At 38.8% G+C, this 22121-nt stretch overlaps 1 gene segment (V, D, J or C); it reads left to right on the plus strand.

Moving 5' to 3' along the window:
- Nucleotides 1-21763, plus strand: part of LOC123237656 — a 264496-nt gene extending 242733 nt beyond the window's left edge. Inside the window, 6 exon segments of the C gene segment in view lie at nt 12884-13177; nt 15331-15372; nt 16464-16781; nt 17959-18279; nt 21177-21307; nt 21680-21763. Coding sequence covers nt 12884-13177; nt 15331-15372; nt 16464-16781; nt 17959-18279; nt 21177-21307; nt 21680-21763 — 1190 coding nt within the window.
- The last annotated feature ends 358 nt before the right edge of the window (nt 21764-22121 follow it).

The raw sequence follows: 22121 nt of genomic DNA on the forward strand, positions 1-22121 counted from the left end.
CCCAAATATATCCCTTTGATTTTCAGTTCATTGTTACCACAAAAAGAGCTGCTATAAATATTCTGGAACCTATAGGTTCTTTTCCTTTTTCCATGATCTCCTAGGAAACTACATCCAACAATGGCATTGCTCAGTTTCAGTTTTATACACAGTTTTATAGCTCTCTGAGCATAATTCCAAATTGTTCTCCAAAATGGTTGGATCAGTTCACAGTCCCAACAACAGTGTATTACTGTGCCCAAACTTTTCCAAATCTTCTCCAACATTTTTCAGTTTGCTCTTCTGTTATTGTTAGCCAATGAGAGAGAGCATGAGAGAATTCCTAAGAATTCTTTTGGTTTCCATTTACCTAATCATTAGTGTGATGTAGAGTATTTTTTCATGTACCTATATATGGCTTTGATGTCTTCATCTGAAAATTGTTCATATCATTTGCCCATTTATAAAATGGGAGATGGCTCTTATTCCAATAAATTTGACAAAAGTCCACTATATATTTTTAAAATAAAATTCCTATCCAATAGACTATATATGTAATTTTCCCCTAATTTTCTGCATTCCTTCTAATCTTGATTTCATTTTGTTCATTCAAAAACCTTTCAATTTAATGCACCAAATATCAAATAATCAAATCAAAATAAAATAATCAAAATTATCTATTTTACATCTTTCACAATGCTCTCATCTCTTGTTGATTCATAAATCCCTTTCCTATCCAAAAATCTGAGTATTGGTGGTTGAACTTTCTGTGTCTAGATTATATATCCATTTTGAGCTTATCTTGGTGAATAGTGTAAGATATTGGTCTATACCTACTTTTCTGCGAAACCACTTTCCAATTGTCCTAGAAATTTTTATCAAATAGTAATTTCTTATCTCAATGGGTCTATACTTTTATCAAATACAAGGTTACCATTATCTTTTATTGCTGGCTTTTTTTAAAACCCTTACCTTCCATCTTGGAATCAATACTGTGTATTGGTTCCAAGGCAGAAGAGTGCCCAGGGTCACATAGCTGGGAAGTGTCTGAGGCCAGATTGGAACCTAGAACCTCCCATCTCTAGGCTTGGCTCTCATTCCACAGAGCTACCCTACCAAACTGCCCCCTATTGCTGGTTTTTAAATGTCTGTTTTTTTCATTGATCTATTTTTCTATTTCTTTGCTAGAACCAAGTAATTTTGATACTTACTGCTTTATAATACAACTTAAAATTGAAATTGCTTAACTTCCTTCCTTTATATTTTGTCAATTCATTCTTTTTTTTTTAATTTTAAACCCTTAACTTCTGTGTATTGACTAATAGGTGGAAGATTGGTAAGGGTAGGCAATGGGGGTCAAGTGACTTGCCCAGGGTCACACAGCTGGGAAGTGTCTGAGGCCGGACTTGAACCTAGGACCTCCTGTCTCTAGGCCTGGCTCTCAATCCACTGAGCTACCCAGCTGCCCCCTGTCAATTCATTCTTGATCTTTTGTGCTTCCAGCTGAATTTTGTTATGTTCTCTATCTCAATAAGACAATTTGGGGGTATTTTGACTTGGATGGCATTCAATAAGTAGCTTAGTTTATGAAGGTTTGTCGAATTATATTGTCTTTGCTCATCCACGAACAATTAATATTTCTCCAGTTATTTAGATCTTATTCTATTTGTGCAAAAAGTGTTTTATAATTATGTTTGTGTAGTTCCTGGTTTTGTTTGGGCAGGTATACACCCAGTTATTTTATTCTACTTATGGTTGTTTTAAATGGAATATCTCTTTCTATCTCTTGCAGAACTTAGTTAGAAAATATAAAAATGCTGATTTATGTGGGTTTATTATTATTTATTATCCTGCTACTTTACTAAAGTTAATAGTTTCAAATAAGCTTTTTGTTAAATCTCTAGTATTTTTCACATATTCTATCACATCATCTACAAAAACAAAGATAGCTCTTTGACCATCTGATTCCTTATTTTCTCATTGCTATTGCTAATGTTTCTAATACTTTGTTTAAAAAATATATTTGTAATAATGGGAAACCTTGTTTCACTCCTGATCTTTTTGGGAAGGCTTCTAGCTTCTTCCCATTATGAATAAGACTTGATGATAGTTTATACCTATGCTTTCCACTGTGTTTAGTAAGAATGAGTTTTGTATTTTATCAAAGATTTTTTCAACTAGTGATACAATCATATGGTTTTATTACTTTTATTATTAAATAATCAATTATCTTGATAGTTTTCCTTATATTAAACCATGCTTACATCCTGGTATGAAACCTGTTTGGTCACCTCATATAATCTTTTGTGTCACATTGTTATAGTATCCTAGCTAGTGATTCTATTTAGGATTTTTGCATCCATATTCTTTAATGAAATTGGTCTCTGATTTTCTTTTTCTGTTTTTGCTCTTTCCTAGTTTAGGTATCAGTACAATATTTGTTCATAAAGGAATTTGGTAAAACTCTTTCTTTGCCTATTATTTCAAATAATTTATTTCATTTGAAATTAATTAATCTTTAAATGTTTGGTAGAATTCATATGTGAATCTATCTTGTCCTGATGTTTTTTCTATTCATTTTTTCTATTATATTTTTATTATAATTTATTATAATATAATATAAATATACATAAATTATTATGTTATATATAAATTATCATAATTTATATATAATATAAATATTATAACTTCTATTCATAAATGTTCATTTATGGCCTGTTTAATTTCTTTTTTCTAACATGTTTATTTACTCCTCTGATAATCTAGACAGTTTATATTTTTGTAACTATTTTTCCATTACACTTAGGTTGCTAAATGTAAGTTCATTATTTCTTATAGTATAATAGCATTCCATAACTATTACATACCACTAGTTTAGCCATGCCTCACTTGATGGACATATCCTCACTTTCCAATGATTTGCCACCACAAAAAAAAACTGCTATGAATTTTTTATATATGTCCTTTTCTTTTTTCTTTGATTTCTTTCAAAATAGACCTAGAAGTAATATTGCTCTTCAGAATGATTGGATCAGTTCACAAATCCACCAACAATGCATTAGTGTCCCAGTTTTTCCACATTCCTTTTAACATTTGTCATTATCTTTTTCTGACATGTTAATCAATTTGAGTGACATGAGGGGGTACCTCAAAGTTGATTTAATTTGCATTTATCTAATGAATAGTGATTTAGAGTATTTTTATATCACTAAAGTTAGCTTGGATTTCTTCTTCTGAAAATTATTTATTCATATTCTTTGACAATCAGAGAATGACTTTTATTTTTATAAATTTGACTCAGTTCTCTAAATATTTGAGAAATTATACCTTTATCAGAAAATATTGTAAATTTTTTCATTTTTCTACTTTTCTTTTCATCTTGGCTGCATAAATTTTTTAATTTAGTGTACTCGAAATTATTCATTTTATAATATATATCATAATTCTCTCTATCACTTGTTAGGTCATAAATTCTCTTCTTATCAATAGATCTACCAGATCTGATTCCATTCTCCCCTAATTTGCTTATGGTATCACCTTTTATGTCTAAATCTTATAATTCACTCTATTATCTTCTTCCATTTTATGGGTGAATATTCCATTCACATTCACAGTTATGATTACTACTTGTGTATTTCCCTTCATCATACTTTTTCCCCTGTTTATCCTTCTACTTTTGCTTTGTACCTCCTCAAAAGTATTTTTCTTTTGACCAATACATCCTCTAATCTGCTCTCCATTCTAAAATGTCCTCCAGATGAGAATCTATCACCCTACCCTCCTACTTCTCTGTAGGTAAAATGAATTTCTTTACTTAACAGAGTGTGTATGTTATTCCCTCTTTGAGTAGATTCTGATGAAAGTAAGATTTAAGCATTGCCCACCAACCTCTCCACTGTAAAAGTTCTTCTATACCTCTTTTAAGTAAGATAATTTTCCCCCATTCTACCTCTCACTTCTGTTTTCTCCTAATGCATCTCTCCTTCTCACCCCTTAATTTTTGGGGAGAAAATGTCCTCTTATCATAGAGATATCATCCCATCCCACATTCATGCCCTTCTATGTATACCCCTTATAATTGTCCTAATTATAAAACATTCTTAGCAGTTACAAGTATCATCTTCCCATGTAGAAATATAAACAATTTAACTTTATTGAATCCTTTATGACTTCTCTTTCCTTTTTGTCTCATTGTGCTTCTCTTAAGTCTTATATCTGAAAGTCAAATTTCATTACATATTAATTTTTCCACTAAGGGATTATACTCAATTTCACTTGGCAAATGATTCTTGGTTGTATTCTTAGCTCCTTTGCCCTCCAGAATATGATGTTTCAAGCTCTCTAATCTTTTAAGATAGAAGCTTCCAAATCTTGTGTTATTCTGACTACAGTTCCACAATATTTTAATTGTTTCTTTCTGGCTGCTTATATTTTCTCTTTAACCTGGGGGCTCTGGAATTTAAGCATAGTATTTTTTTTTCAGTGAGCTTTGTTTCCTCCTTTTCTGTGTGGCAAATTCTATTTTTAAGGAGTTATCTTCAATAGATTTTTGTGCCCTTTTTATCATTTGATCTATTCTGCTTTTTAAGATGTTCTTTTATTCATCATTTTTATGCCTCCTTTACCAAACTGTTAACACTTTTTCCATTATTTTCTTGAATCACTCTCATTTTTTCTGAATTTTCCCTCTACTTCTGTTATTTGGTTTTTAAAATCTTCCAGGAATTCCTTTGGGGTTTTAAACAAATTCACATTTTCCTTTGAGGCATTCTATATAGCTGTTTTGACTCTCTCTGCCTTCCTTTCAAGGTGTGTTCAGCAGGAGAGCCCCCTCACTCCATCTTGCTGTTAGTTTTTTACTCCTGTCATTTTTGAGGTACTTTTTAAAGATTGGTTTGGGAGGATTGTCAAAGTGGTTTTCTAGCTTTCACTGCTACTAAGTCACCATCTTGTAGCCCCTTTCAAGATATTTTAATAGAAAACTGTCCTGATATCCTAGAACCAAAGGACAAACAGAATTTAAAGAATCTGTTGATTATCTCCTGAACTCCCAGGAATATTATAACCAAATTCCAGAGCTCCTGGGTCAAAAAGAAAATACTAAAAGAAATCACTCAGGGGCAGCTGGGTAGCTCAGTGGAGTGAGAGTCAGGCCTAGAGACAGGAGGTCCTAGGTTCAAACCTGGCCTCAGCCACTTCCCAGCTGTGTGATTCTGGGCAAGTCACTTGACCCCCATTGCCCACCCTTACCACTCTTCCACCTATGAGACAATACACCGAAATACAAGGGTTTAAAAAAAAAAAAAGAAATCACTCAGATTCCATGGAGCCATAGTCAGTATCATACAAGATTTAGTGGCTAAAGCAGTAGAAGACTTATGATATAATATTCTAGAAGGCAAAGAACCTAGATTACAATGAAAAATAATCCACCCAGCAAAACTGAGTATAATTCTTCAGGGTGTGGGGGAAGGAGAAATGGATATTTAAAGAAATAGAAGACTTCCCTCAAAAGTCTGTTTTGCTTTTGACCACTGCCTCTCTTAATCTTTCATCCCTTTTGTCACTCCTCTACCTTTTCTGTTATCCCTTCCCCTTTCTACTTCCTTGTAGGGTAAGATAGGTTTCTATATGCAATTGAATTTTTATACCCTCTTGCAGGAAGCCTCCAACACAATCAACAGCTTCTAAGTGGTACCAGTCAGGGTCACACAGCAAGGGATGGAGTCAACTCCAATTTCAAGACTGTACAAAAAGAAGGAGGCAAGAAGCCATGGCTTAAACTTAAGTCAGGACACTAGGAGACTGATTCGAAACCCAGGAATAACTGCAGAAGATTCCCCTAATCGTAGCCACTATATCCATGACCAACAGAGCACCATTCAAGAGTAAAGAAGCAAGTAGAATATGACCAAACACAAAGTCCCAATGCAGAAACTAAGGATGGAGAAATAAGTAAACAACTACAACTCGTACTTGGTTAGTTCCACCGCTAAGGTGGGGGTAGGGGAAAGGAGCCTTAGAAAAGAAATATTGAGGAAGAATAGATGGGGAGTGGGAAAAAATTCTGTGACAGAAATTGGTGTTCAAAAAAGAAACCATTTCATTCAGTTTCCTCACATTATATGATGAGAGAATTGAACTCAATGATCTCCAAGAACCCTTTCAGTTCTAAACCTATGTCTCCAGTTCTAAACCTATGTTTCTAAACCCATGATCCTATATCTGATTGGTAGTTATATGCAGAGGGATCTCAGCATGACATAAAGATTCTGTAATACTTCAGCTGTTAGGAATTTATAGGTCAAGTAGTGTTATATTGAATCTCTGGGAGCCAGGAGTTCACACTGTGATTGACAGGTGGATCCGTTGGATGTCGGAATGTTCCCAGAGGGGCATACGGACACAGGAGAGGGAAGTTGGCCCAGGGAGGTATAAAACCACCCTGGCAGCCAAGGCAGGGGTTCCTTTCTTTCCCTGAGACCTGAGATCAGTGGATCCTGGTCTTTTGTGGGATTGAGACTTGCAGACTCAGCCTTGCAAGCTCCTCCTGTTTGTTCCTGTACCATTAACAACCTGTACCGAGACCATCATCTCTGATTCTACTGCCCCTAGAAATTAGGAAATCAATCATCTTAGTTATCTAGGTTTCCCAGGGCCCGGGAGGGATCCAGGAAGTGGGCAGGAGAAGAAGAAGAGGGTGGAAAGGGGTAGATATCTCAAACTTGTTAGGCATATCATCTAGTGAAGAAGAAGCTGAAATATTATACAGCAGTTTGCCTACTCTGGTGTGGCTGTGGCCAGGCTGTACCAAAGAGAAGCTAACCATCATAATTCATTTACTTGCCTACAGTTTAGATTCATCATTATCATTTTAATTAGGGTCTCCCAATACCTCTATCCAATCCCATTATCCTTCTTTGTTAAATACAATCAAAGTTTAAAGTACCTTCCTGAAGTGGTTATTTAAAGCTTCTTTGGGAAGGGAGAGATGCAGTCAGATATCAACATTACCAAGCTAAAGAGCCTATTATATAATATCAATTAACCCCAGGTGAGTCCTGAAGGGATATCATCCATTGACCTAAAGGATTCTGCCTGGGCACTGTTATAAAGGAGGGAGGTGTCATCCCATCCTCTCTCTATACTTCATCTACATACATCTAGATAGGAGTATCTTTATAACAGTAGTCAGGTTCTGAGTTATGTCCCTATGATGTACTGAGGAAGCAAACAAGGAGACTCCTCTAATTTTGTACTCAGTACCCACATTGACATCTAGCTATCTGCCACATGACTTTTCTGGGCAACTTCACTTCCTCACACTATGACTCTGTGGCATTGGGCCCAGAACAGTAGCCATAGGGGCTTCCCATCCCTCATACACACCAACATCCACACCCACACCCATTCTCTTTGTGGAAACCTCCAGATCTTGCCTTCTGTGATGTCATTCTCACCAAAGCCCCATGAGACATACCATGTACAGAGAAAAAAAGGGAACTGTCAGGACTCAAATGCCCCATTGGGTTTCAATCCCATTTTTAGACTGTGAAGCAATGATGTGGAGACGTTTTCACACCTCTACTACTAACTCTTGGAAAGGAGAGATTGATAACTGAATAAGACAGGAGGGTCTTGAAGACAGTGGTGCTACAAAGGGAAAGGAGAAACTCAGGACAGCAGCCAGAGACACTGAATGACATGTCATTCCTCCAAACTTCAAGACTTAGAACCAGTCTCAGCTCTCTGTGAAGCCCCATCCTTTGGGAAAGCTTTTGGGTAAGTAAATCAGGTAAGCTTAGGCAGTTTTGTTCCCTTTCTCTCTTCTAGAAGGCAAAAAGAAGGGGGCATTTTTGTAGAGAGATGTGTGGGTAGCCCAAGGACACTAGTCTCAGCAGATTTAGCTCATGGGAAGGACATTCAGGTGGTTTGTGGGAGGGAGAATGAAATTAAGAAGGCAGGGGCTCTGGCACTTAAGTGAGAAAAAAATACTGTGTACAAGGTACAAGAGTTGTGGAATGAAATACACACAGATGCTAAACTCAAAGGGTCTGAGGAAGTTAAAGGAGACCAGGGAGAGCAGGAGATAATGAGAGATATACAGTGATGACAAGGGATATGGAACAGGAGGCACAGAGGTCTGTAAAATAGGAGTGAGGCTCCAGGGCTTACAGTGTTGGCAGATAATGGGCACAAGAACTTAAAGAACATGATAGAACTTACTAAGTTATGGGGAGAGGATGAGGGAAGGAGAGAATCTGAATCACAAAATGTCAGAAAACAATTGTTAAAAAGTGTTTCTACATTAAATTGAAAAAAAATTCAATTAAAAAAACTGAAAGGGCTAGGCAGGAGGGGTTAGCAGGTATAAAGCTTGCGCTGTCCAACAATAGAGGTGCTAACCAGAAAGAAACAAGTATAGGCGGCCCAGAAATCCCTGGGCTGAGCTGAGACCGAGCACAGGACAAAAAGAAGATATCTGAATACTGAGAGTCTAAGAGAAAAGATGGCAGGAAGGATATGTTTTGAGCTGATGGGGGTCATTTGAAGGAGGCTACTCTAATATCCAGTGGCTATATCCAAGGGAAATGGAGTCTAACAAGGTGGAACTCTCAGGCTGAGTTGGAAGAGGTATAAGATGAAATAAGAGAATGGAGGAGAGGGAATAGGGAGGAATGGCAAGAAATTGGAACTATTGATCCAAAGAGAGTATGGACACAGGAATTGATGAATCAAAGGCATAATGGAGTAAACCAGTGTCCCAGGAGATGGGGGTCATCAAGTTATGAAAGTGTCATAGCCCAGTTGCTAAAGAGAATGTGGACACAGGAGCTAATATGAGTTATGATATGAGTGAGTTGAAGGAGCTGGAGACTGAAAAACTAAGACTGTCAGAGCATGAGTACTGAGTGGGGCAGAAGTACCAGACATACAGGAACTAAGAGGTTCTTGGAAGATACAAAATCTGGTCTTGAAAAGACTCAGAAAAGCTGAGGGAGCAAATAGTCTTCAACTCAGCAGAGCTAAAACTAGCTAAGGTACAAAAGCAGTATAGAAGGAAAGAGAAAGACCCAGAGGGTGCTGCTTGTGCCAAGGAGCCATAGGAGCAAGTTGCTTGGGAACTGGCTTTGCAGAGCATGGTGGTGCTGTCGAGGAAAAGGAGTGTGAATTAAGGAATCAGAAGGGAATGAGCTGGCAAAAGTATTGGCCAGGATGCTCTAGAGCAGGGGTCGGCAACCTTTTTGGCCGTGAGAGCCATAAACGCCACATTTTTTAAAATGTAATTTCGTGAGAGCCGTACAGTGCTCACAGTGCACATTCCTGTAACAGTGCGTGCTCCTGTAACAGCGCCTGAAAAAAAATTGACTTTATGGCTCCTGCAGAAAGAGCCAATATCTGGCCCTCAAAAGAGCCAGATATGGCTCAAGAGCCATACGTTGCTGACCCCTGCTCTAGAGTATAGGCGACACAAATTTTGATAGGGCAGAGTTTAGAAAATGAAGTAAGCTCTGAGGTTAGCCAGGAAGCATAGGAAGCCATAGGTTCTGGCAGGCAGGTATGAGGAATCAATAGACCTGAAACTAGAGGATAGAGCAAGGAGGTGCTAAGAAAACTGTAGGAATAAATTTACAGACTCAAAAAGGGCAGGAGGAGAAGGGCAGAAGATGAATAGTTAGTGGGAAAAAATAAACTTATAAAGAGCAAGGAATGAGCTAGAAGAAAGGCAGAAGCTCTTCAGCATCCCTGCCTCAGGAGTAGAGATGACTGGTAGAATAGGGTATGTAAGAACAGGACTTGGAAGTAGCAGGAGGTATGGGGTGTGGGCTGGCAGAACATGGGGGCATGTATTTGTAAGAGGTTTGAGGGTTAAACTAGGAGGGAACAAAAGACATAGGGGGTGTAGCTAAATAATTGAACAAATACAGAAAGAGATGACTAGAGAGTCAAATTATGGGCTGGCAGGAGGACCAGGGTCTAAGTGATGTAGTCTAACAGTAGCAGAGCTAAGGGACTGGTCTGAAAGGGAGAAGTGTCAGGGGGAATAGGAGGTAAGTGGAGTGGTGAGAGGAGTTAACTCAAAAAAAATTGTTAGAAACTAGAGATGTCAAGAGTTATGGACAGAGTTGCTGAGGGGGAAGAAGAGAGGAAGGAAGAAGTTAAAGGAACAAGGAAAATGAGAGAAAAGAAAACAGATGGTCACAAATACAAGAGCTAAAGAAAATAGGAATACAGGAACTGAGCTAGCTGTAGGTACCAGAGACTGAGAACACATGAGTATAAGGAACTGAAGGAGCAGCTGAGGAGTCATGGAGAAAAACACAAGGAAGAGGAAAGAGACTGGGTGCTAAGGAGAGAATCACAGGGGCTGATGAAGGGATATTCAGAGACAAGGCATGAAGATCATGAAAATGCCTGAGGGAGAAAGTGGAGCAAAGGAGATGTGAACTGGAAGGAAACTCAGGAAGTAAACTGTGAGAGGGCAGCTTGCTTTAGGTGCTTTGGTCGATAGAGGTCAGGAATTGGACTGGGAGAGACTTGATGTATCAAGGAGCACAGTATCCAGGAAAAAAGGACTAGAGACTAAAAAACTGAGGCTAAAGGGACAGAGCATGATGATCCAAGTTTTCAAAGAGGATATGAACTCTAAAAGTGCCTAAACTAAAAGGAGACATAGAGGAAACGGAAGAATGTTAAGTAGTTGAGCATCCATCTGGCAAGAGGAAACTTCCAGAAAGGATGAAGGTCCTGAGGTTGAGAGGACCTAAGGCTGAAGGAGAGAAAATACTGCCCTTGGAAGACGTAGGGATGCCCTAAGAATAATGGCAAAAAAAAAAATAATAATTTTAGCAAGGAGGCTAAAATTCATATGTGAAATACCTAAGCAGCCAGAATGAACAATGACATGAACTCATAAAGATAAATGTATCCACGGAGTTAAGAAGTAGATATTGCTAGTTCTTTGTGTGGTCAGACCCTAGTTCTTTGGTGGTCAGACCAGGCTGCTCCAGAACATAAGGGCTGACCACCAAAAAACCAAGGTTATAAGGGAGGCAGAGCTTACGACCTGTTCCAGGAAGGGTGTGGGGTAATAGGAAGCATAGGAAAAACAGACAACACAGAATCTGAGAGGGCAAGCCTCAGTTGGTGCCACAGCAACCAAATCCAAGGCCTTGACTCAGGATGGGTATTTCCTCTCCTCAAGTATCATTACTCCCAGCTTTGAAGAAGAGGAGGCAGGTGCTCGTGCTAAATGTAGTATCAACCTATGAAATACAATGCCTATCAGGGTGCTAAGTACAGCCCTTTCCCCAAAATTCCTCCATCCAGTTTAATGATATCACCTCCCAGCAATATCTAGCTCCTAACTGGTCTTTCTGATTTCAAGCCCGATGTACCTTTGATCAAGATTTCACCTCTTTAAAAATGGGGGCTAGAGACTATGGAGCAAAATTCCCCAAGCCCCACACCTCCCTAAGAATAGCAATAGAATTGAAGAAAAGAGGGAAAGACAAGGGCAGGAGGCATGAATTTAATCAAAGCACCCGAATTGGCATGTTGACACAGGGAATACAAGAGTTATGGGAGTATGGGACCCAGATGTAATGAAAGGGAGATAACAGGGTCAACATGGCACAGTACCAAATGAACAGGTTTGAGAGGACAAAGCTGATGAGAAAGGAGCAGAGATCTGAGAGGCCCCACACAATCTAAAGGTAGCACCAAGGATGAACTGGCAGATTACAAAATATAGAAAAAGAGGGAAAAAAGGTAATAGTAATAACTAATAACATGCTTTAAAGTTTGCAAGCATTTTACATATATCATTTGAAGCACGGTAAATTTGAGACACATGAATATAATGGGTATTATTATACCATTTTATTACAAATAAGAAAACTAAGGCTCAGAAAAGAATGATTATGGATACATAGCCTATCAGAAATGGAATTTCATTTCAAGTTTTCCTTATACCAGTCCCAACTATTCACTTTGTCACAATGCTTAAAGATAAGGTTAAAGAGTCAGGGACCCAAATCCGAAGAGGGCAAAGACATGAAATGAGAGAAGAGTTGAGAGAAGAGAACAGGTCTAAGGAGCAGAACTTGGGGATCAGGAGGTTACAATTGATGAAAAGAATGACAAGATGAGACAGAAGGGAAAGGAAAAGAAAAAGAACAAAGTTAAGGAGGAAAGGAATCTGGATTTGAAAAGAATGAGACACAGGGCTGAAAAAATAGAATACAGAGGGCAGAGAACTCAAGACTAAGAAGAAAAACTTCATTAAAATCCTCAACTCAGGTGCCCTATCACAGGAAAGATATGAGGAAGCTCTTGTTGAAAGTTGCCATGTGTCAGGGACACAAGACTTTCCCCTTGTGAGATGCATTTCAAATTCAGAACAAAAACCCAACACTTATGCCAGAACTCGAAGTATTACAAGCTTGAAATCTCAAAAAGTGATAATGCAGTTTAAATCAAACAGAGATATTCTAAATCCTGCCCTCTTTCCATAAAACCATTGCTGCCTCCCACCACAGGGCCTAAGAAAACTCCCAGAGCAGGATAAGAGCTTTATTTCCTCCCCAACCAGGAGCACCACTGCCAGCCAAACAACTATAAGACATGACCATACTAGTCATGTCCTCTGTATCAAGCTCTTCTTTTCTTTCTTCCCAGAGGATTTGAAGAGAGGATAGGGATTAAGATTAGTAGCTAAAGATCACCCTACAAGAATGAAAGGAGCCTAACACTTGTGTTTCAGGTCACTCTGCCCCTGGTTGTCAAAAGGACAAAAATAACTGAAGGAAGGAGACTCTCCCATGCAGGCAGTCTGACTCTGTGTCTGTGTGATCTCTCAATAGGTTTATTCTGATGTCTTTGTCTTTGTCTTCTTTTACAGCCAGACCTACAACTCCATCCGTATTTCCCCTGGCACCCAGCTGTGGACAGGAAACCGAAGCCCAGGTGGCTCTGGGCTGCCTGGTGACAAGCTACTTCCCTGAGCCAGTGACAGTGACATGGAATTCAGGGGCCACCACCAGTGGAATCCAGACCTATCCCTCTATACTCCAGTCCTCAGGACTCTACACTTTAACCAGTCAGTTGACAGTTCCTGCAGATACTTTGTCCTCTCAGTCATATGTCTGCAATGTGGTTCACCCAGCCACATCCGCCAAGATCGACAAGAAAATTGGTGAGAACAGAAGGAAATACAGGGTAGAGGGTGGGCATTTATAGCTTTAGAGATCTTTGTGGACAGGACAGGGCAAAGAGAGTGCAGAAAAAGTCACTTGTGATAAAAAATGTCTTCCAAATAGAGGAAGAGTTGATCTGGGAAAGGCAAAGAAGCTATAAATATAAAGACATGGCCAACTATTGACTAAAGAGATTCTATAAAATGTGGAGGTTAAATTATGGTTCCTCCTGTCCTTGGGGAAAGTCTTTATGGGTGCAGAGAATGAAATCAAATTAATCTAATTCTAGTTCCTGGAATAGTAATAATAAGAACACATACAGCACTTAACCATATTCCAGGCACTATGTTATTTTACAATTTTTTTACTTTAAAACTATTTTCCCACTTAATCCTGAAAACCACTCTGCAAAGTATGTGCTATTATTATCCTCATTATACAAATGAGGAAACTGAGGCAAACAGAAGTTAAGTGACTTAACACAGGGTCACATAGCTACTAAGGGTCTGCAGCCAGATTTGAGTTCTTGAGTTCAAGTCTTCCTGAATCCAGGTCCAGGGTCTAATTCACTATGCCACTAGCTGCCTAGCTACCTGGAAGAGAAAGTTTATAATTTCTTGAGCTACAAATCTATGAGTTTCAGCAATCTGGCTAGAAGGTGAAAAGACTGCAACATTATGATCACATTACTTAGCCCCTTATGTTTTTTCCTGGCAAAATGGCATAGTAAAAAGAAAGATCAATTAACAAACATCCAGAGAGCATCATTCCAGTCATGCCTCTGACTCTTACTTGGTATATCATCCCGGGCCATTTAACTTAACTAACATTAAATTTCTGCATCTTTAAAATGATTATGAGGATTTTTTTTAACTTTTACCTTAAGTAGCTTTTCTCAGTAAATATCCTTTTGTTTGTTTTTGTTTTTGTTTTTTTTTAATTTTAAACCCTTAACTTCTGTGTATTGACTTATAGGTGGAAGAGTGGTAAGGGTAGGCAATGGGGGTTAAGTGACTTGCCCAGGGTCACACAGCTGGAAAGTGTCTGAGACCGGATTTGAACCTAGGACCTCCCATCTCTAGGCCTGACTCTCAATCCACTGAGCTACCTAGCTGCCCCTAAATATCATTTTGTAAAAGCTAATTAATGTCAATTCATTGATTGGTATTGAGGAACATGCAAGATGAGAGATCATAAGTAACAATATTAGAAGCTACAATCTCTCAGATTTGTTACTTGCTATCTTGGACGAATCACCTGGACCTCAGTTTTCTTGTCTGAAAAAAAAAAGAGCTCACATCCCCTAAAATTCTGTGGGAAGGTATCATTACTGGAGGCCCAGCCCACAAACACCAATAAGTGTTGGGAAAATCCAGAGCAGACACTACATGATAATAACATGCCCCATAGGGAGATTTGGAAGATCAAAGAGTATAAAATATAAAGTTATTTCAAAACCATAAAGTACTATGTAAATAATATGAGCAGTTATTTTATCTGGCAAATTCTATCTTCTCCCCTGCTTTGTCTCTCCCTGAAAACCTTATAGCAAGTATCGTCCTTTTTCCTGAGCTGCTAAGGTAGATTCTCAACCATTCACCAAACCCTATTACTGCTGGATCAATCATGAACTGTCTTCCCCCTCTATACTTCTGCCTTCTAATTTCCCACCCTGGACCTCCTTCTTCATCAACTTCTCCCTGTGGTTATCCATATGCCACAAGATTATAGGTCGAGTTGGCAGAGACATTTAGTTCAGTCCCCTCTTTTCATAGAAAAGAAAACTGAGGGCAAAAAAAGAGGTGATGACGTGCCAAAGCTTATCTTAGTAACTGCTACTAGTAAGTAGCAGAGCTGGAAACTGAACTCAGATCCTCTTCCCACTATGCCAGGCTGTTCTCATTTAACTCAGGAACACCATCCAGGCCCCCTACAGAAATCTGTTCTTTAAGCAATTATTAGATACCTACACTCAGATACAAATGACCGAAATTGAGGGAGGTTAAGGCTAATTCATGAGGGGTCTCATAGTGAGTCAGAACCCCTTGAAAATCCAGGCCGATGGTACTAGTGTTTAGATTTGAAATACTACCTCCACACAAACTTGTACAAGAAACATTTATAACCTATATTCTACTCTTCTCTTTTTCAGAACCAACTTCTTCAGGATGTACATGCTGTAAATGCCCTCCAGGTATTGGGGGCGGGGGGGAGGGGGGGCTCAGATTGCTTCCATGGACCCGCTAAACCCTGAGCAGGAAATCAACCAGGGTGGTGAGGGCAAGGGATGGAAGAGCTGGAATCCCAGGGCAAGCAGGTTCTTGACTACAAGAACACGTGCTATTAGAATTCTTCTATGATATTGGAGCACAAAAATGAAATTTGGTGTCTAAGGAGCAAAGCTATGGCTTATAGAAGGGACCCTACAAAAGATACTGGGGTTTTCTAATAAATGGACATGACTACAGAGTGGCTTTGACCCTTACAGATCAAGGTGAACCCTTAAAGCCCAACTAAGAGAAAAGCACTGGTTTTGAAAAAGATCTGAAGATTTTAGAATACTTAATATAAATGTGTACTATGATACAACAGCTATTAAACCTGTGTAGATTCAGACTACATTGAAGGGTACAGTGTCCCGGATTAAGGATGTGGTAATCACTGTATCTTGCCTGGGCAGATTACCTTTGAAGTATTCTGTTCCATTTTTGTTACCATATTTTAGGAAGGATAATGGCAAGGAAGACTGCCCAGAGCAAAATAACCACAATGGTAAAGAAACTCAACATTATGCCATATGAGAATGGGGAAAAGAAACTCTTGAAGAAGAGAAGGCTTGTGGGATGAAGGATGAGGGGGAAAAGGGAAGAGAAACCTATATATTTCCTCAATTATGTAAAAGAGGAACTAGATTGTTTCTGCTTGGTCAGGAGTGCAAATGAGGAATTATGGATAAAAATTGTGAAGAGTTTAATTTAGTCTGGATACAAAGGGAAACTCCCTAATAGAATGTGATGCTTTGGAAGGAATTAGGTTCCCCCTCACTGAAAGTCTTCAGGCAAAATCTAAATGATCATTAAATATGATGCAAAGGGAATTCTTCTTCAAAAGTCTATTGGAATCTGAGGTCCCTTCTAAGTCATATTTAGTAGTTAGGTGTAAATGAGATGAGAACACAAGTAGAGTTTGGGGAGAAGTAGAGATTGAGCTCCCCAAAAAAGTCTGAGCACATCATACTTTTGGCCCTGAAAGGCTCATGAGTGACTAACATCTGTCTTCTTTCAGTTGATGTCGGCGGACCTTCTTTTTTTGTCTTCCCTCCAAGTCCTCAAGATGTCCTCAAACTCTCAAGATCCCCTAAAATTACCTGTATGGTGGTTGATGTAAGTGATGCATCAACTGTTCAGATTACCTGGTTCAAAGGTGAAGAGGAAGTCAGCAGTCCTAAACTCACCTCGAAGAAAGCAAACAATGGCACCTTTCAGGTGGTCAGTAATCTCCCTGTAGTCCACCAGGAATGGCTGAAAGGCACTTCATACACGTGTAAAGTTAGTACCCCTGAACTACCATCTGCTGAGAAAAAGACCATCTCCCACACTAAGGGTAAGAAGATTGGACTTCTGGAGCCACAAATGGGTCCAGACTGATCCTTAGCCCTATAAACTTTTTTTAAATTTATTTTTAAAATATTTTGTAATGTTTACATATTTCATTTTCTTTCCCTCCCCTCTTTCCTCCCACCTCCCGAATCCAATAAGCACTTCCACTGGGTTATACAAATGTTATAACTTATACCTATTTCCATATTATTCATTTTTGCAATAGAGCAATATTTTAAAACCAAAAGCCTCAATCATATATCCATATAAACAAATGATGAATCATTTATTTTTCTTCTGTGTTTCTATTCCCACAGTTCTTTCTCTCAATATAGATGGTATTCTTTCTCATAAGTTCCTTGGCTTTGTCTTGTCCATTACATTGGATTGTTCTACAGTGTTTCACTTTCTGGGTTTAATGTTCTCTTGGTTCTGCTCATTTCACTCTGCATCTGAACCTGGAGGTTCTTCCAGTTCATATAGAAATCCTCTAGTTCATCACTCTTTATGGCACAGTAGTATTCCATCACCATCATATACCACAATTTGTTCAGCCATTCCCCAATCAAAAGATACCCCCTCCTTTTCCAGTTTTTTGCTGCTCTTTCCGTGGTGTACAAGACAAACTGAAATTTAAGAAAAATTCCCAAGTAGTGAAGGTATTATGGGGGGAGGGAGATATTTATCTTTTTGAATGGAAAACTACTAAATCAAATTATACTTACTCCTTGCTTCCAGTGTTTCTCCATTAATCCAAACTCCCTTAGTCTCTCTTTTCATACACCTGAAAGAAAAATCTACTTTCAGAGATGAATCATGCTTGATTAGGGCAGAGTCAGGTTAGGACTCCTTTGTGGGAGGGTTTGTCCCTGTGACCACTAGCAAATCTGTATTCAGTGGGTAAGGAAGCAAAGAAAGTATTAAAGAGGGTCAACATGAGAATCTATGATAAAGGGAACTGAAATTAGAAGAAAAGTCTAGAGAAAATGTCATAATCAGCAGGGAGTTCAATAAAGTGCATAAATAGAAAAAGATCTTTTGTCTTAGGGCAGAAGAAGAGATTTGAGTGATGACATCTCTTAGTCCCTTTAGCTCCCAGTGTCTGTCCATCTAAATATAATACTGTAGTGGAGAAACTTGGTCTCATCAAGGAATACTCATATTTTCTCCTTTTCCAAAAGGTGAGAGAAGGAAGCCTGATATATATGTCTTTGGCCCACATCCTGATGAGTTGAAACAAAAAGATGTCGTCACTATTACCTGCCTGGTGACCGGTTTCTTCCCTGAAGATGCTGTTATTGAATGGCAAAAGAACAACAGTCCGGAGCTTGAAGATAAACATTACACCACCCCAACAACGAAGGAAAAGAACACCTACTTTATCTACAGCAAGCTTAGTGTGCAGAAAAGAGATTGGGAGAACCGAAACGCCTTTACCTGCGTAGTGTTGCATGAGGCCTTTCCAAACCAAATTTCCCAGAGGACAATCTCTGCAACCCCGGGTAAATGAGAAAGCCAAGAGAATCACACACACACACACACACACACACACACACACATTTCCCATCCCATCCCCTCCTCCAGGAATAGCCAGTCTGGAGGAGCTCCCTGTCCACTTCTTCCCCAATTCTCCTCCATAGGGCCTTCCCTCCTTCATATTTTCTAAGGCTTGGTGACAGAAGCCCCACATGTAAATACATTATCCTCAAGCAAAATAATAAAACACTCAGCACCATATCTGGAATCCCTCTGACTGGACTGGTTCTTTGTGGGGCTGACCCCTGGGAAAGTATTAAGAAAGGGGAAGCATTGTCTAATCCTGCAACTGCACCAATGTTAGTTGCATGGTAATCAAGGAGCACAACCCAGACATCTCTTTCTCACCAAAAAAGAGAAGAGCTGTTCTCACATCTTAGTCCACTAAAATTCAGTAAGGGCTCTTTAGGCATAAAGAGGACCTAATGGAATCTGTCACCTCTGCACCCCCAGAGGCTCATGTTACAAGGAGCACAGAGCTAAAAACAAAAAACACATAGCAATTTAATGTGCATGGGCTAAGTACTATAGGCATCCATGGAGATTAATTAGGGAGTTATTCTGTGTGTTAAAGCTAAAAGGAATAAGATGTCACCCTAGCCCAGAGGGGCCTGAGATTTCTAGAGCTTTTTGGGGTGTGGGAGTTGTTACAAAATGACTGAACAGACTTCCCAAATAATTATGATCTCACAATTTTATTGTATATGAACATGATTTAGTACTCTAACGTGTCCTCAGGAAGTCAATTGAGTTTCTGAGTGTGAATATGAACTTGTCTATCTGGGGGAGGTGTGTGTGTGTGTGTGTGTGTGTGTGTGTGTGTGTGTGTGTGTGTGTGTGTGTGTGTGTGTTTAAAAAACATGTTTGACATTGTATAGTTAAAATTCAAATATTTGAGTGAATTTTTTCAAAACTTTGGCTATGTAGACTAGAACTTATTGTGTGTATAGGAATGTGCTTTTTCATTAATTGGGATATGAATTTATAAGTCATCTTTTATGTCTTTGTGAAATTCCTCTTTTAAATGTGGCAAGTAACTCTTTTGCCAGGCAGGCTATGTCTCCAATCTTCTTTTTCCCCTCAATGATATAACTCACACCCATATAATCCACACAAACAAAATATAGCTGCAAGAGGATGTACTCTGGAGATGATTGACCTCAGCCTAAAACCTGGGCTTTTAGACTCCAAGTCTCAAACTCACCCTCTCAACTCCTCTCATTTATTTAATATTCTTCTGGGCAAAATTCACACACACTACCAAAACCAATTGCACTCACATATAGACCATTAATGGTCACTCGTGTTTAGATACAAACACTGTCTCATACAAATACACTCATTCACACAGGCAGATGAGCACATGAGCACATCAACAAAGGCTAATTACCTCTATATTCCCCAAAATAGAATAGCATCATTCTGGCAAGAATCCATGATGAAAAGAGTAACAAACTCACATGAAAACGCACCAATTCATATGCAATCTTATAAATCATTATCCACAAAAATCCCTAAAATCAAAAGACACTATTCCTCAAGATATAACACAGAATATATGGATGCATTCTCACTAACAAATAAATAGCATTCACTCATTCTTATAATCAGCAATCCTATATGCAGTCCAAATAGAAACACATCTACCTTCAAAAGTATACTCATTTATACTCACATTCATATTCACACCAACACTCATTGACAATTCAAAATGTTTCCATTAATCATAAAATCATACATACAGGTATCCAGAGTCATATATTCATTCTCATATTAAAATCACAATTGTATCTACTATCACAGACACACACACTTATATTAATAGAAAGATATTCATACATGTTCACATTTATCCATAATCAGACTCTGATACTCAGTCACACATATATGCTCATTCTCAAAATAAGATGCTCACCTTTCAAGTCAATTCAATTGACATTTATTTAAACATTTAAACATTTATTTAGCGTGAGTATGTGCAAAATACACTTACACATATTTATATACTCTCAGGCCCTAAAAATAATGATCTTCTATTTCCTGTCCCTCCACACAAAACCTCATGTCCAGTTTTTCCCAATGACTTCCTAAAAGTGGAGTGTGTCTGAAAGGAAGGACCCTTAAGGGACATGCTAGTAAGGCTGCCTCACCTAAGAACTATCTGAAACTGTAGTCTTCCTTCAGTCACTTAGAAGAAGCTATAGTCTCACATTCAAATTGATATTTCAAGCAATCAGAAATTATTAGACCAAAGGATTGGTCTAGGGAACTCCAGCTAGAATGAGAAAAGAAGGAAGACTGAAGGATAGGCCCATAATTTATCTCCAGGGAGGAGAGTTCAGCACATTCCTCAGACGTGCTTTAGTGAGAATAAGTAGAGAATCTGAAAATCTATCTCTGTTTCTTACAAAGAATAAAGATAACTCCTAAAAAGATTGTCACATGTTTGAAGGAACTTGGTTATCACTTACTCAAAATATTCTGTAGACATATTGGTAGGCAGGAGATGAATGAAAAAGTCAAAACAGAACTTATAAAAATTGCTTACAGAGAAACTTTTCTTCATATTACTCTATCATCACTTCAATTCATCTTTCCCTATTCTAATCCTCATTAGTATGTAATTTAGCCTTATCTCACACAAAAACCTTTGCCATCTTTATCTCTCTCTCCTCTCCCTTCCCCATCCCCATTACTTTCTAAACTCTTTCTCCTTCTTTAACTCTTCTAACCCTTTCTTAGAGAGTGGCAGGACTGAAGTCATAGGAGAACCAAATGTGGTATCTAAAGGGTTCCCCCAATCTTAGCCCTTCACAGAAAGATGGAAAAAATCACCAACTTGTCACCTCTCCCTTCCCCACAGAGTTGATACCAGATGAGAATTGCGCTGAGACCAGAGATGGAGAGCTGGATGGGCTGTGGACCACAATATCTATCTTCATCACTCTTTTCCTCCTCAGTGTATGCTACAGTGCCACTGTCACCCTTTTCAAGGTCAGAGAAACCTATGTATGATTTCTCCCTTGACCTATTCTTCTTTTCCCAATGGGTCTTCTTTCTGTACTATTCATTCTCTTCCATAGAGGATTAAGGTACAAGGAGAGCTCTGGGCTGTCAGCTCAGAGAGTATAAACCGTATTCCATTGGTCAACCCTCTCCTGACCCCAGATGATTTGACTAAACCTGGAGGAAAGGAAATTAGAGAAGACCCCCCTTTTAATCTTCCCTCAGTCCCTCTCACTTATCCCCTCTACTGTCCTGAACCTTATGGAAAAGGCATCACTGATAAAGGGGAAATATAGTGACTAACCAGCCCTGTCCTAAAACCCTGATTTTTGTTCTGTCCTTTTTTGTGTTATTCTACAGGTGAAGTGGATCTTCTCCTCTGTGATGGAGTTAAAGCAGCCAATGATCCCTGACTACAGGAACATGATGGGGCAAGGGGCCTAAGAGACTGTCCTCTATCTATCCTTGGAGCTTACTTCCAGAGACAGACCTCTATTAGAATGAGAGATCTCGCCACTATTTCCTCAAAACAGCAGAAATATCTCCATATAACAATCAAATCAAGTTTCTTCTTGAGCAAAGACATTCACCAGAGGTTTCCTTGAGTATGGAACAAAGACGCTCTGCCTCTTCTCTATCCCAGGTCCAGTGCAGTGAAATGGAACCTCCAAAAGCCTCATTCTCCACCTATTGACTTTCTCCTGTGGGGCTGTCAGAGAGAGCATGTTCTGCAGAACAGGAATGTAAAGGAATAGAGAATAGAAGCTACATGGCCTAGAGTGGAGCTAGCCTCCCTCTGGAG

The sequence above is a fragment of the Gracilinanus agilis genome, chromosome 2 (assembly GCF_016433145.1).
Source record: "Gracilinanus agilis isolate LMUSP501 chromosome 2, AgileGrace, whole genome shotgun sequence".
Classification (NCBI taxonomy): Eukaryota; Metazoa; Chordata; class Mammalia; order Didelphimorphia; family Didelphidae; genus Gracilinanus; species Gracilinanus agilis.